The sequence below is a fragment of the Lepeophtheirus salmonis genome, chromosome 8 (genome assembly GCF_016086655.4).
Source record: "Lepeophtheirus salmonis chromosome 8, UVic_Lsal_1.4, whole genome shotgun sequence".
Taxonomy (NCBI): Eukaryota; Metazoa; Arthropoda; class Copepoda; order Siphonostomatoida; family Caligidae; genus Lepeophtheirus; species Lepeophtheirus salmonis.
Genome location: NC_052138.2, coordinates 20,318,215 through 20,334,663, shown reverse-complemented (window position 1 = coordinate 20,334,663; position 16,449 = coordinate 20,318,215). Strand labels below are relative to the sequence as shown.

Below are 16,449 nucleotides of genomic sequence, written 5' to 3'. Positions count from 1 at the left end.
AGAACTTCTTATGAGAATTTTTTTATAAATATTTCCATACAATATCTCACAAAAGTAAAGAATGTTAATTAATAGTATATTCATGTAAATTTAGCCCATTGCTGCCACACGCACCGAATTCTGTACGTTAATTTGAATAAATTTAATGATAGAAAAAAAAAATATATTCCCACCCGATATAATCCCTATAAGTTCATTCAGATTAAAACCCTGTATACGAGTATACACAGGGGTGTGCCCAGGATTATATATATTACTGATTAATTTTTTGATAAAATTTAAACTCACGAGTCACAACGTAACAATATCGACTTTAAATAATGAATAAAAATTGTCCTTATAAAAGACATAACTACTTATATTCACAGCACTTATCAAATGACAATACAAACAGAAGAAAAATATTAAGAGAACAAACATAGTGATAGTAGTTAAAAGAACAAAAATAATTGAATGGAATGCAAAAATGAAAAAAAAAAAAAAAAAAAATCCAGGAAAACTATTGCATTGATAAACACTTCAAAGTAAGATGTTTTTACTTCTCGATACAGTTATCAAATTTTAAGAAATATACAATCAATGTTAGTGGTTGTTGTAGTTGAAGTAATAATTAGAATGTGAATACATATAATGTACTAGAGACGATATTGAACCTAACATTGAATAAACCTAATTATTCATAACAAATTAATCAGAACGATTTTAAAAAGATAGCAGCAACAACGGATATATAAATAATTACGAAGATAATCATCAATTGATATGATGCAACATACAATTATATCAATTGTTTTTAAGTAAAAAAAAGGAGTAAGAAGGATATTTATGAGCCTTTGACACGATTTAAAGCCTCAAAAAGTAATTGTCTAAATATGAAATTGCTATTATTCCTAGTATATATCTTAGTAAAATCTTTTACTAGAGTTATCCTGCTGCTTTTGATAAATCATAATTCCAATCACAACACAAGCGAAGCAACCTAAAAGTCCAAGTAGCAGAACAAAAAATATTTTGAGTCCTGACATGGAAGACGGCTTTGGATCATCCACATGATCTCTGGGAGAAGTAAAATACGTTGATGATGGGTTAATTTTTGATCTATCTTCTCCAGCACGCTCGGTAGGGACTTCAAGTTCATACAATCTCATTGCAATAATATCATGATTGTCACTTAATTCACCTAAAGAAACACAAAGCGTTTAGAGAAATAAAGGAACTAAGGTGGTACACTCTTTCATTTACCTGTTGTAGCTGATGCACCAATGTAATAGCCAGTAGGTAATTTGACTCCATCAACAGAAAAGCAATCCGTCCAGCTTCCGTCATTCGCAAGATCATGAGAAACTACATAAAATGATTAATATAATATATATGTATATATAAAATTGGAAGAGCCAACCTGTTAGAACGTCATTTTCGTATCGGATAGCTAAACGTGTTTCATGTTCTTTATTCCTAAATTTAACTTCACATCCCCCCTATCGTTGTATGAGTTCCGTCCCTATCATGATCATAGTGAAGTGACCCATTGTTGATCATGGCAGACAAATAGGGGTGATCATGCTGCATGTATTATTAAAAAAATACAATATTAATATAAGATACAAAAAACGAGGATGAATCAATAATCCTACATTATGAGGCCCATTATGATTACTGTATGTATCAGCAATGACAGCCAGTCCAGAAAAATAATCACGGGATCCAAAAACAGGGCCTCCTTGCATTCTATCCTTGGTGTACCAAATAGCAAATCCATCCCCAAAAAGGTCTTTCACTGTACCCGTCACTTTGAACGTAACGTGAAGTTCCCAATTTTGACTCATCAAGGGCTTTAATCATCAAAGAAGTGGAGAGGGAGAGATAGAAAAGGTGCAAATGGGATCTTTGAATTTCTCTCCTACTTACCACTGTGTTCCAAATGATGCCCGTGTTACTTTGTGTATCCGGCGTGAGTCGAATGTGATTGGATGTGATCATTGTGGAGCCTGCAAAGTCCCAGTTTGGGATTCCAAAGCCGGAACCTAATCACTTGAAAAGTGTGAGACGGAGTGTTGGAAATAATAGAGACGGATCTTACTCTGATAGGGTTTGATGAGGGAATGCTCTCTTCTCAGGTATTCGTGCTCGTTCCATTCCGCTGTGGAGCAAGCCGTGATAAGGAGAAGCACCAAAAGAGCATTCATTTCACGATTTCGTCTCATATCCACTTACAACCAATGATTTAGGATCCTAATCAAGAACCACGACGTTATCTTAACTCAAGTAAGGACCCCCAATGGAATGAATGATTAATCAATGACTGTGAGGCTGATTCAGTAGAGTCACGACAAAAACAGCTTCACTTCACAAAACTTCACAACTCACTTCCACCTTCATTCACAGCTCGAGCAGAAGCTAAGAATTAAGTTAGAAACTCTGAAATGAATATGGAACGCGCACTTTTTTTGTTCTTGACGGGTGTGCAAAATAATTTTCTCTTATAAATATAGTTTATTACTTTAACACCTCACATCCTACCCGTTTCAAAAAATAATTGATTTTTTTTTAAAATAGAAAGTTGGAACCATCAAATAATTATAATTTCAATGCCGTATAATATGTATTATATAGATATTTTTAATTCAGCCTAATTTTTATATTAAAACTCATATATTATTGTTATGTATTTAATATGTCCTTTCTGGTTTTTATCTTCTTGTATATTTGTCTATGTATTATAAGTACTGAGTTTTACGTATTATAAATAGTGTCGTCTTTTGTAAATATATTAGAGTATAATTAGAAGACACAGTGTTACATTATTCCTCCACGTGAATTCTTCTCCTCATGTCTCTTGGTCATCCTGGATCTCTCCTATTATAAGTAAGCTTGCGTCTCTCCCTCGTCAAGACGCAACAATTATGTACACACAATATACACGATTATTACACAATATGTATCCAAGCCCATTCCTGCGAATGTGCGAGAGCCAATCCATTCCCTATCTAACCTTTTATGCTTCAAAAACGGATTGCAGTAATAACTACTTATTTTACAATTTTTTTCTAAATTCCATCAAAGTTCTTCAATAACCAAGCTCAAAAGTTGTTTCTAAAAAAAAGCCAATTCTAGACGAATAAAAAAATAAAAGTGCTCATTTTTTGTTCCAAAATTTGGATTGAATAGTGAATTAGTACAATTTTATCTTCAGTGTAAATTGTACATAAAGGTGTTTCATAATTATAAAATTGGTTTAAATTAAATATACATAATACATATTCGATGTCATTGAAATGATAATTGTTTAATGGTTAAACTTTTTTTCTTTTTCCAATTAAGTTATTTTTTGAAATGTGTAAGATATGAGGTGTAGAAATTTCAATTTCCGTAATTTACTTTATTAATATAAGAAAATTATTTTGCATTTGAGTCAAAATAAGTGCACGCGAAAAGAAGATATCGCTCCGTCGGTATTGATTTGAATGTTCCCATAGGAAGTAATGCAACCTAGAGGGCGCCACCGGTCTCAATCCCTCTTCACTTTCGCCCCCTAGTGGATGAGGCACCGTACAGCTAGCTAATAAGAGGTTGTGTTATTGTTCGTGACGTCATTTAATGTTGTCGGTTCCCACCCCTTGCAGGTGCCCGCTCTAATCACTAATCAGTCATCATTGACTCTGGATCTCTCCACTCTCGTCACGATGAGTTCGAATAGCAATGGAAATCTGAAACTATCAGCGAAAGCGATCGTCTGCTGTGAGAGTGAACTAAAAGGAGACATCACCATTGGAACACGAACCATCGTTCACCCCAAGGCTTGCATATGGGCTATTGATGGACCCATCATCATTGGGGAAAATAACATCATTGAGGAAGGTGCTAAGATCATTAATGAAAATGAGTGCAATGTGGAGAACACACCAGTCATGATCATTGGGTCCAACAATGTCTTTGAGGTGAGAGGCAGAAATCAAACAAAATGTCTTGTGATATAGAAATAATAATTAGAATTCATATCTTTATTCATTCTTGCTAAAACATTCAATTATAAAAATCATTCATTGTTTTGGAAAATCGAGTTCTAGTCGTTAATTAATTTTATTAATAAGTTTATTCCAACTTAAAACCTAGAAGTGTAAAGATCTCCTTATTTAATTTCCAAATCTTGGCATCTCTACAATTGGTGGCAGCGTTGTCGAAAATTGGATTCTACAAATGAAGAGATCTTTACATTTCCGGGTTATAAGTGGTAGTGCATTTAGTATATAAATTAAATGACTACTTCAACTCGCTTTAACAAAAGAATTAATGATTTTGACAATATAAAAATATAATTTGAAAACAACTATAGTTATTAATTATTATTATATATTACATGCATATTTTGCACTTTTTCTTATATATTTATTATTGCTAATTAGGTGGATTCAGAGACGCGAGCACTCAAAATCGGCGACTCCAATGTGATAGAACCCAAATCCTTTGTTGGTAGAAATACGGTTCTGAGTAATGGTTGTATTGTGGGTGCAGGTGTGTCCATTACCACCGAAGAAACCCTTCTTGATAATACGGTTCTTTACGGCTCTGAAGTAAAGCGTCGTATTCAAGGGGATAGGCCCGCATTACAAACTCTACAAATTGAATTCCTCTCTAAAGTCCTACCAAACTATCATCATTTGAAAAAGCCCACAGTACCTAAGTAGTAGTTCATAGATGTTATCAACTGTATCTTGGGATATTTTTCTTTGTTTTGAGGACTATTTTTTAAGTATATAGTTAAATGTTTTTTGTTTCTTATTTTTCCTCTAAAATTTTATATATAAATCACGATTATTGATCTTTTAATACTATATATTTAAGTTAATTTCATCTATTAACTCCGATCCAGTATTTATGTGTATACTGCATAATTTCCATTCATTCTTCTTTATGCCTCACATAATATAATTTAATCTATTTATCAAATGTATTTCATGTGCTGTTAACAGTTTAAATTAATAAAATAAATTTCTACGTTAGGCATAGTAACAACATTGTCATATTTAAAGATAACACTTACAATTAAAGCCTACTCGTCGATATCACTTTTTCGTATGCTAATCTACATAAATGGGAAAAGTTCATTATTCTGGAAGTCGAGTCTCAATTCTTTGCTCACAAGTTCAAGTCCTTCAATACGTTCATCGAGTCCAGCTCAAGTTCTCAGAAAGTAAAATAAATATACAATAATATAAAGAGCATTTTACATAGAATGTAAAATTAAATTATGACTTTCGAGTCCAAGTTTTCAAAAAATGGACATAACTCTAAGTCGAGGGCTCAGTCCCCAACTCTACTAATCTATTGGAAAAATATTAAAATTTATTTTTCATTACTTTCTATAGTTATTCTTCAAAAGAATTCAATTATACCGATGGATATTAATTGCTTTTGAATACCCTATAACTATGTCATTAAGTTATTTTACTTATAAGAAATAATACTAAAGAAAAGATTAAGATACTAAGAATTTTGTCGGGCATCTAGTAAAATTTAAAAAAGTGTGCTCCTATATATCAAATAATGGACTACAGCTAAATGATTTAGAAAATAGTTAAGTGTAATATTTAGTACATAGAATAGAAACCCCATTTCCTTTGATCTTTTTACCTTAATTTTATTTCCAAATTGCGAGCATTTAATTTATTCTCCAAAGGTGTTTTATTAGTATTGTCTCCTAATTATTTTTATAAATATTGATTATTTTAAAATAAAATACTAAGAAGTCTCCCATTTACTTAAGTATTGACTTCATAACTTATAGTATTTAGTTAAAAATATCATCCGTCTTTCTTGGATCGATAAATTTTCCTTAATGAATCATAAATTTATGTATATATATTCAATATAATCAGAGATGGGGATTTGAAGGTTTGATATGAGTTCAAAATCAAAGACTGTAGATTTTACTGGACCATTTTTCATAATCATTCCAATTTTTTAGACTGGACATATATGACTATTCTTAGTACCTTTCATTATTTTTTAAACTCAATTTGAGTCAGATTTAGTAGTACAGTATTAACGATAATGATATGAATTTCACGATTTAACAATTTACTAAATCTATATTGTTTTTTCAAGAAAAACCTTGAAATGACCTCAAAAGAAATCTTGGGATCCAAACTGAGCTTTATAAGACTATTTAAGGACTTGGACATGTTCACTAGGATTTGATACTTAGTATGTAATAGACTTTAAACTATACTTGGATTTGCAATATATATGGACATTCTCCCACCTCTGAATATAACATAACGATCCACATCGTCCATCGATCCAATAAAAATTTCTTAAGCTTTTCATCCTAATAATTTCTATCATTCTTATTTTTATAGATAAAGGCACAGGCATAATCAGTAGTGTCGAAAAGATATTTTACAATTGGATGGAACTCTAGCCATGGATCGAGATTCTAAAGTTGTAATTATTAATTTTTATCCAAGATCAAACTTTTTAAACTATGAATAGGAATTTATCATATGAAAGCAGCAAATAAGTTGTTTTGTATGTTTCAAATACGTTGTTTTTACTCTTAAACCAATAAAAACACTAATAAGGACACTCTAATCCCAAAAAATGATATTAACATCTAGTTTGCTAAGAAATACTTGGTAAAGCCAGTTAGGACGCCCCATTTATAACGGGAGAACAAATTTAATGGCATTAAATGTTCTGATCTTGAAATGCAGAGCAGCCGTGTACATAATTATATCAGTGAACAAGAAGCCAAGCGCCTTGTCAGCAACTGTTATCGAATTTGAGAACGCCATTTTAATCTTCAAAAAATTAATACACTATGAATTTTATTTTATCATTATATGATTTTAGTAACTTTTATTGTCGCTTTTAAGGATATAGTATGCATAATGTTCTGATGTGTGATATTCATTCTGTACTGAGATAAGTTACTCTTTAAGAAGCCAAGGAAAAAAAAATTACTTATAAATATTGAGTGTATATATTTATTAATATTTTCACTCTCAAAAATGACCTCAACCCCATAAAAAGTAAGTGTAAAAAGGATTAAATAAACGTAAAAAGAAATTGACAAAACACCTTAAATATCCCTAAAAATTATTTTTCTTATTGACTTTTATAATCTAGCTTTTGCATAATTCTTAATTTGCTCAATCAAACCTCAACTATGTATGAGATATATTAGATTTATATTAAAGGCAAATCATTTTCGCTATATCTATGAATATTGCCCCCATCAGAAGATATAAGATTTAACCATAATAAAAATAGCAAAAATGCTTTATAAGTTTAGATGTACGAAGACTCCTTCACCAGGTGATATTTTAGATTTTGTGTATAAGATTTGTTGTATGTATTAAATTTATAATTCTATGTTTTTTGAAAAATTAATAATGTAATGTAAAAAGAAAGTTTTATATTGTATAATTAAGAAAAGTTAAAGAAGAACAAAATTGCACCCAGGTACAAAAAAAATATCAATAAAAAATGATATATTCAATAATCTTCAGATATTATTTTAAAATATAATTAATTATTATTTCAAATTAAACGTTTTCTTAAAGATGAAAAGTGAATTTGGATCAAAATGTTATTTTGGTAAACAATGTATTAAAGAAAACTACCAATTCGGGTTTATTACATTTGATTTTAGGCAATAGATTACTTGAAGTTAAATAATGAAACTTAAAATTCCGTGGTATAGAAAGATGTTGTGTAAAAATGGAAGTAAATATAAATAATTAGCAAGTAAGCATATTATATCTTACAAATCAAGAAAATAGAAGGATATAATCATTCGACAATGTTAGAACTAACTCAATGTGCGTTTGTTTATCCCCCTGGTTGTGAAAATTAGTAATATACGATAAACTGTTGAATGTTATGAACTGAGTATTATATTCAATTGACAGATATCAAGAAAATTACTTATTAGCTATTATTAATATGTAATAACAGTCAACTGGGTTTTATGAGTGTTCAAAATCATAAAAAGAAGCCCTATTGTTACTATTACGTCGTAGGTTGCAATAATGCTTATAGAAAAGGGCTTGAAAACCCAAAATTATTTTGTTTCCCACTTCGTAATATGGAACAAAGATAACTCTGAATCAAGGCTATTAAAAGGGTAAATGAGAATGGGACTATGTGGAAGCCTCAAAATAAGTTTCCCAAGAATGACATTATTATTTGATAATTAGTTGTTTGAAATGCTTCACGCTTTAACAATTTAACCAATCAACGTTTAAAACAATGATATTAGGAAAAATAAGCAGAAAAAAATGACAGCCGGCAATGAAATATTCTGTGCATTTTTATTTAACTGGAGTATACTCTAAAAACTTAAATCGATTTATAGAGTAACGCCTCATGTGAGACTACTGGAATTAGTTAAAAAATCTAAAGTATTTTTGAAATTTGTAAGATATAATTGCCTTTTGTTTGGGTTGTAAGGGGTGTTTTGAATGAAACTTGAACATTACATTTCAAACCTAAAACCGCATAAATATTTTATAAATAATATTTTTCAGATTTTTGATAAGTAAATGTACCTGAGCTAAGTAATTTTTCCTATAAAATTAAAAGGTTGTTCAGTATTCCAATCTATGGACTACAGTAGGACAATTTATTAATGAAGTCAATAAAAATATTTGTTATACTACATATGTGTGATGATAAGAGGAAATGATAATGCAAAAAATAGAAGGATAGGAGAAAGGGTGATTTTTATTTTTTAGCTATTTTTGTTTCATAAGAAAGAAAAAATATTCTTGTAACTATAAATTTTACCACTTTTTCTCAAAAATTTCACAAAAACAGGGTATATTATTATTGCTTATAATCTGTAGTTTAATTTAAATGGATATTTAACAAAGGTTAATACATCAGTGAAGCCGATATAGCCTCTCAAATATGACAAAGGATGAAATTATGTTATAGGAAAGAATTCATATTCATGTTGGTATTATTAGGTTCTTAACCGGCTTATCTAAAATGAAGTTCTTACTATTTAATTATGTTTAATTCTTTGACACTATCATTCTGTTGATTAGTTATATTAATATTATCATTACTTCCCCCTTTTTCATCTTCATTTGTTAGCGATATCTCTGAGATCCGACCTTCAAAACAAGGACATATAGCATTTCGCGATGGGGATGTGGAAGAAGAACAAGGAATTAATAGGTTCCTCGAAAATGGTTGTTCTGGTACCTTTGTATAATTTTGGAAATAAAACTCCTTGTTTTAATTGAATTAGCCACGAAGACGTTTCTTATCGACGAAATCAATGATTAGAAATACCTTCTATTTCTCCATTGAGTCATGAAGCTTATGTGTTAGGACATTTTGCTGCCCTGGATAAGGAAGATCAAATTACAAATTAGTGGACGGAGAGTTTGTCTGACAACTTTTTCTTACCTTTTCGCTATAGGGAGATGTACAGTTCAAAGGCTATATACTCATTATTTAAAGAATCAGTTCAAACATGAACATCATAAATTGACTAGAAATCCATATAATAACCTGTACAATCAAAATATAAATGAAAAGAGAGAAGGTATTAAATATATCTGGAGAACCTGATGAAGGATTATGGTATTTTTGTACCGGGAAGAGTTGCATCTCATTAAGATCTCAAACCCATGCGTTTCTCCAAGCCATTGGAATGGGGAAGTTGTATATAATAAATATAAACAATCATGTTTGGATTAAGGATACGATAAATATTGGAGTAGACAAACTTTCATTCGTCATTGGAAATCTGTGTGTCCCGAGTTGGGTATAATGGGAAGGCGTAGCGATGTTTTTCATATTTGTTATGATCATACATGGTTATTTGTGGTGCATTTGATGAAATTTTTATTCACTTTCTTCCCGAAAATTATTCAAAGTTTTCGTCAGACCGCAGCTTCGGTGTCATTTCAAAAACATACCTTTATCAGCAAAAAATTGATTGTGTTGAAAATTTAGTGGAAGCAGTTGAAAATGCATTTACTAAATGTTGTGTGATATCATTCAAGAAGTGGTATAATTGGAAGACATTTTTAGACAATTATTTCCGTCCTCTAAAAGGAATAAAAATTATCACATATTCACATCGGCTTTTCCTAGAGTTGTACATATTAAAAAAATGGTTCGATAGTACACTAGCTATTCCTATAAATTTCTTAAAACCTGGAATTCCGTACTCTGATTTGCCATTATCTATTCATGAAGAATATATTTTAATAAAAAATAAATTACAGGAGGTCATAATGGAATATCAAATGAATAATGCCGTTCCTTTGGTTTATTTTAATGAAAAAAAAGAAGCTTTTCGTAAAGTCTATAAAAAAACGAATCTAACTTATCCGATACAAAATTAGTTAATATTCCTTATTCTCAAGATATCGATTTTGTGTTTCCATCTACTTCTAACCATAACGATTTCGTTCCTCCGTCAACTTCATCTCCTACAATTTAACCGAAGATAGTCAATCAATTTTATATTTACCAACGAATTATTTGCTACAAGATACTTCCTCATATTCTTTGAGTAATTTATTAGAAGATATGACTTATCATTTCCCGTTGCTTCATTTAAAAAATTTTAATCTACTTATTTTCTATTATAAGGGACATCATTTAACGTTGATAGCACAAATACGGATTTAGCTACTTCTTTAGATCCAGATCGAGAACTTCCCTATGTGATTAAATCACGAGGAATAAAAAAGAAGTGGTTTTTATGTGGTGGATGTAATTTGCACAGTTAATATTTGAAAAGGAGATTAAAAAATGTGGATATTGCACACATTGCATTAAAAAACATTACAAAAAATCGTACAAGAAACTTATTTGTACAAAATACAAGTCATAATCTATACAATGAATTAGAAGATTATTATTGTTTGAAGGTTTTTTGATGTCTACCTTCTGCTTTCATAATAATTGGTTATGGATAAAAACACATTATAAAAGTATATGTTTATATTTATGTTATACTCGTATAATTAATTATGGTTGTTAATAAACCAAATACTGATTTTTGTTTATTATTAAATTTATGAATAATTTTGTTTTAATGTTAATAGATTATCAATATTGAGATGTAAACAAATAAGTTTATTCTGTATTTTAGTCGGAATCAATTTATTTCCATACGCAAAAAGTCGGGAAAAATTGAAAAAAAAATCCAAATTTATTTCTTGCATTTCATTCCACTATATTTAATTTTGTAAATCGAAACTAAACGTCACCACCATTTACTTTTAAAATAAAGCCGAAATTCTTTATTAACTAATAAATGATAATCAAATAATAATTTTTTTCAAGCAAACAGCTAAATCAATTTAATAGGGAATATAATAGTGTATAATAATAAATATTGTTATTATCTAAACTAAATGTACATCTTAATCTATAAAATTGATAACTTTTTCATTTCTAATTATAAGACTGTCTACTTCTAATATTCCAAATCCTTCAACAATGTGATCCTCCCATTTAATTAAAATATACTGCAATTATATGATACTAGTATGATTAACAGTCTCGATATGGTAAGTCAGTAAATTTGTATTTCAAAAAAAGTAAGACATAAAACCAGATGAAATATCCATCATATCCAAAAACAAAATTCATACTTAATTAGAATCTCGTTATATAAGTAAATAAACAAACATTACAAAATTTTATTTTCAACTATTTATATCCAAATTTAATTAAAACCAATGGAAGACTAAAATTATTTAAGAATTTGAACTTCGAAAGCTAAATTATATTTTAGACGTAAGTGATGGCTATACATATTTACAATAGCATGTTATAAAAAACTACACATTTTAAATTATAATTTTTGCAAATTTAATAGACTTAGTTTCACATCTTCAATCAAATAATTTGATTAATGAGAATTCCTTTATTATTACAATATTTATCAGAGATAAAATAAGAATATTAGTTAGTTATAATCCTGGAAGAGAGAATAAACGCGGAATAAATTAGATATTCCTTCTTGTATTACAGCATATTATTTTGAGTCAAAATCATAGGACCCTGGAACATACAGTAGTATGCAAATATTATGAGTCTAAATAATTAAGGCTACTTCAAAACTAATGTTACTCAAGTAGACACTCCTTTCAGAGTCCTTGTCGAAAGCTGAATAGAATTCAGCAGAAGTGGGGAAATGTCCTTATTATGTTAGTCCAGTCCAGAACATATTCTGATCATTTTTTTTTTGAGAACATTTCCTAGTCCATAATTATAATATAAGGTCCATAGAGTTTAGGCTTTTCGTAAGTTCAGTACTATATACTAGCCTACAGATCGCTAGTCTTAGCTATAGAGTCCAAGTCAAGTCTTGAGGCTTTGATTATGAGATCAAGTTGAGTCGCAAGTTTTTAAAACCAGGTGTCCCTCTGGTATTCAATTAATTCACAACATAATGAATAGAAACAAATTAACAAAATTGGACAATGGAATTGAGTTTCAGTGGAGATGAAGTTTTTTCTCTAGTTATTATTTCTAAAGCTTTTTATTCTTCTCACTTAAATAAACACCTCCTATTAAATATGGGAGTACCAATTACCATAGCTTAATATATTCAGTTGGATATTTTCATAATAATTAACCTTAAATATCGGGTGGTAAAGTAGATTAATTGAAATATTTATATAATATAAATTTTAGAGCAATAAATAATGAATATAGAACCATCCTTGGTTTATTTTTTGTAAAAAAAAATTGTATTATCATTTCTTGTTATCATCACACAAATATTCTTGGAATACGATTTGTTATAACCATCCATGCAAGGTTGAGTTATCGGAGTAGTAGAATTATGTACCCAAAAATATCTCAAATATTAAATGTAATTTCTATGAACAAATTATTCTTATCAACTCTTTGGAGGGTCCGCAAAATGCCACTCAAATTAGCCAAAATACAATACACAAAATCACAATAGGTCAATTTTTGGGGGATCAACTGAGATGAAAACAAAACCTTTGTACAACTTCGTTGGCGAAGGTAATAATAACAAACGCAAGGAGGCACAACTATCTTGTATGTATGCAAAAGAACTACTAATAAGTAGAGTTGACATGTTTGCTTTGAAAAAATTACCTTTAAAAATTAGAAAAGGAAAAACGGTCGTTCCGTGTGCATTTTCTACTTATTTGTTCGTTATTTAATCAGACGTCGTGTTGTTAACTTCTGCCTCTGAAATGAGCATTATTGCCTATCTTTACTTTAACTGTTTTAAAAATACGGCATAGGATAAATATGTATTAATTTAAATTTGAGTACAATATTTTACTTGCATTAATGCTATTATGAATGAAGAAGGTTCTCCTCTTTATAACAGTAATTCTTTTTTTCCCCAAAATCGTATAGCATGGAGCTGATATTAACAAAGGTCTTAATTCCAAAATACCATATGCAGTGATGTAAATCGTGTGAATTTTTATAGCTGGCCCATATTTTGGGATTAATCTAAAGAATGAATTTTCTTTTTCTTAGCAGTTCTCATCATTATTTCATTCCTGAGTCGTGAACTTCCTTTCCTAAACCGATTAAATTATATTTAAAACCTGATTGAACATTCATATGTGCTAATTAAAGAACGAGAGAAACCTCAAGGATTTGTTGCAGAGTTATTATTGTAAGTCCTTATTGGACTCATAGTAAAATTGGGGATCGACATCGGAGTAATTTCTATCAATGCCCTATTTATTTCCTTCTCTTCCTCCTCTCTTTTCACAGCTGATTGTAGCTGATCTCCTCAAAACATTCTTCATATTGTCAGGGTTACCATGTTGTTTTTCGGTTTCTATTTTTTAATATGCCTATTATCAGAACATTAGTGCACTCAAGAAATCCTGAGCGTGCTTCCGCTCAGTTACAAATTTTGTGAGTGTTCTCTCACCCCACTCGTTTTTAAAGCAATGAGCGCCCTAAATGAGCGGCGCTCATTTCTTCGCTCGTATTGGAGTATTTGAGTTTGACAACTCTTTATGATTGCAATTAATTTCCTTGAATTTTTTTAAAACCTACTATTTATTTCATAAAAATGAAGAGAAATAAGGTAAAATAATAAATAAGACTTAAAGATCTAAAATTATATTTAAAATCAGGAAAATCCATTAAAGGATTAATCCAATGTTTAATATATTAAATATTGGATATTTGATCATTTGACAAGAGTTATTTTTTTCAGAGTTTTTATTTTTAAACTCTGGTATCTATCCTTAAATAATTGACCACCTTTAGAAAATACTCTCTCAACGGAAGCTGAGGACAGCAGTGTATAAATCACATTTGTGCTTGATTAGATTTAACAGCAATTCTGTCAAATATTCAAATATCTTTAACACATGTAAATAAGATAATAGTAAGTGCAACTGAGTAGTGGTTCTCAAACAGTGTGTCTTGAGGCCAGTTCAGTTCATACGATTTGTGACAATCATAAACTATTAGCAATAGCTTATAATTATCTAAATAATTGGTTTAATTAAAACAGGTGTTTGAAGAAATTTTTCTTTTTCTTTTGGTGTGCCTTGTGCACAAAAAGTTTGGGAACCACTCTCTTAGGGCAAATGTTATTACAAGGTTTCGTGTATTATCATCAAGTTAAGCCTGATATTTAGTTTGAGTTGAACACAGGGCTATTGAGTTTTTGAGCTTATGCTTGCGGAAGAATTTGAGATCTGATGTCAATTTACTAGATAAAAATATAAGAAAATCGTATTTAAGTTTGGAAATTTCATTGTCAAAAAAGAAAGATTTATCTTCCAACGTCATTTCCACACTCGAAGGAGCTGGCGGTATCTCTGAGGGAACTGATGACTGAGTATTCTTAGAGGGCCAGCTACATGAGAGGGAAACTCATCAACTGAAGACAGCAGAGAGCCAAAGATACAGTTTATAAATAAGATTCTACCTTATCTTGAGATATAAATTTCACCGTTTTTCCTTGTAATCTTCAAAATTATTCTTTCACTCTCAAATATTTCGATGTAATCCCATAAGATGCAGAAAACAGAAAAAGTAATACAAATTTATATAAATGAGCGAAAATTCGAGCGATTTTTTCGCTTTTCTAAATTATCGAGCGCGCTCCCGCTCTCGCTCGTTATTCAAAACAATGGACGTACTCCCGTTGAAGAATTTTGAGCGGCGCTAAATTGAGCCCTGCTCACAAATGACTTTTCCATTATACACACGATTTTCATCACTAACCATATGTCTCACTCCCGCCTTCTCCTTGCGCTCTTTTTTCCCTTACAAAAATGTCAACTCTTCTTATAAGTAAAGAACGCTCATGCCCTATTAATAAGAGTACGAATATCTTGCACGTTAGCTACATAACCTTTTCTTAAATGTATGCTCACGAGGACTTTGACAATTTCCACATCCTCACTAAGAACTCCCTAACAAATCCTTAGTGATACTCTCCATCTGTCATGAGCACACGCGCTAATGATTACTTTATATTTAAAAGTTCTCTAAATAAAATTGATTCATAATACTCTTAATAACAGCGTTGGAAAATAAAAAAACCACTCAGATTACCAACAAGAATTTTTTTTACCCACGTTTAGATCATATTTTATACAGTTCTACTAATAATAAAGTATGCATTAATTATAATTTATGATAAAACGTATGATTTATGGAAGGAAGGGTTATGACTGTCGTGAATTGAATTATATGCTAAAAATAATATTTTTGTGTTCTTTTCTTTGTACAATGTAAGCACATTAGACTGGTTCTTAAATTTATATTTGGAAGAAATAGTTGAAAATATCAATGTTAAGAGGTTACATAGAGCATTTGAAGTTTCTAAACATCTACAATTTTACCTGAAAATTGTCAATATAAGAAAATATAGCAACAACCTATGACATATACTTGTGTTATCGCTTATCACTATTGTTAGATCGGTCTAAATAAAACTAAAAAGACTGCAGACCCATCATTCTGGTTCTGATTAATTTTGTCAGTCCAAGGACAGATCCTTATTGGTAACTACAATAGCTGAAATTTTATCATAATTCATAACTTATTTGAATAAGATACCGTAAGTTTAAAGGAGGAGGCGTGTGGGTAGAACGTATAAGAATCAAGTATAAATTGGATCATAATTGAAGGAGACGCCATTTTGGGAAATCAAAGTTGATATTTTTAAAACATTAAATTGACAAATTTTCCATAAACTTTAATAAAACTCCATCAAATGGCTTTATGAATAAAAAAAAACTAAATTCTGCAAAAAAATTGCGAATTTCGATTTGGGAATTTTTCCCAATTGATTGATATAGTGTGAAGATTCCAAGAAAATTAGAATTATTATCAGGATCATTTTGGACAACAACGAAACATTTATATAATAATAATTATTATATTAAAAATTAAGTTTTCGGGAAAAAAATCCAAAATCCACAGCTGTTGACAAAAAATTAA

The 16,449-nt window shown here is 30.0% G+C and overlaps 2 protein-coding genes and 1 long non-coding RNA gene across 4 annotated transcripts; 2 read left to right on the top strand and 1 right to left on the bottom strand.

Annotated features, from left to right (window-relative positions):
• Positions 1–331: 331 nt before the first annotated feature.
• LOC121123124 (vesicular integral-membrane protein VIP36) lies at positions 332–2,398 on the bottom strand. Its single transcript, XM_040718235.2, is given in 7 exon segments — positions 332–1,180; positions 1,243–1,344; positions 1,400–1,478; positions 1,480–1,563; positions 1,635–1,832; positions 1,909–2,024; positions 2,081–2,398. Coding segments are annotated over 7 exon segments (981 nt in total). The 5' UTR covers positions 2,205–2,398; the 3' UTR covers positions 332–902.
• A 1,164-nt stretch (positions 2,399–3,562) lies between these two features.
• Positions 3,563–5,013, top strand: DCTN6-p27 (dynactin subunit 6). Of its 2 annotated transcripts, none has more exons than XM_071890541.1 (3): positions 3,563–3,938; positions 4,404–4,681; positions 4,871–5,013. In XM_071890541.1, the coding sequence occupies exons 1-3, from the start codon at positions 3,684–3,686 to the stop codon at positions 4,890–4,892; spliced, it is 555 nt and encodes a 184-aa protein (XP_071746642.1). In that variant the 5' UTR covers positions 3,563–3,683; the 3' UTR covers positions 4,893–5,013. The 2 variants fall into 2 exon arrangements, with proteins under 2 accessions (XP_071746642.1, XP_071746643.1); XM_071890542.1 differs by having other exon boundaries at positions 4,843–5,013.
• A 2,656-nt stretch (positions 5,014–7,669) lies between these two features.
• On the top strand, positions 7,670–11,288 carry LOC139906206 (uncharacterized). The gene is made up of 2 exons (XR_011781569.1): positions 7,670–7,749; positions 9,103–11,288. It is a non-coding gene; the product is annotated as an uncharacterized lncRNA (long non-coding RNA).
• Positions 11,289–16,449: the final 5,161 nt, after the last annotated feature.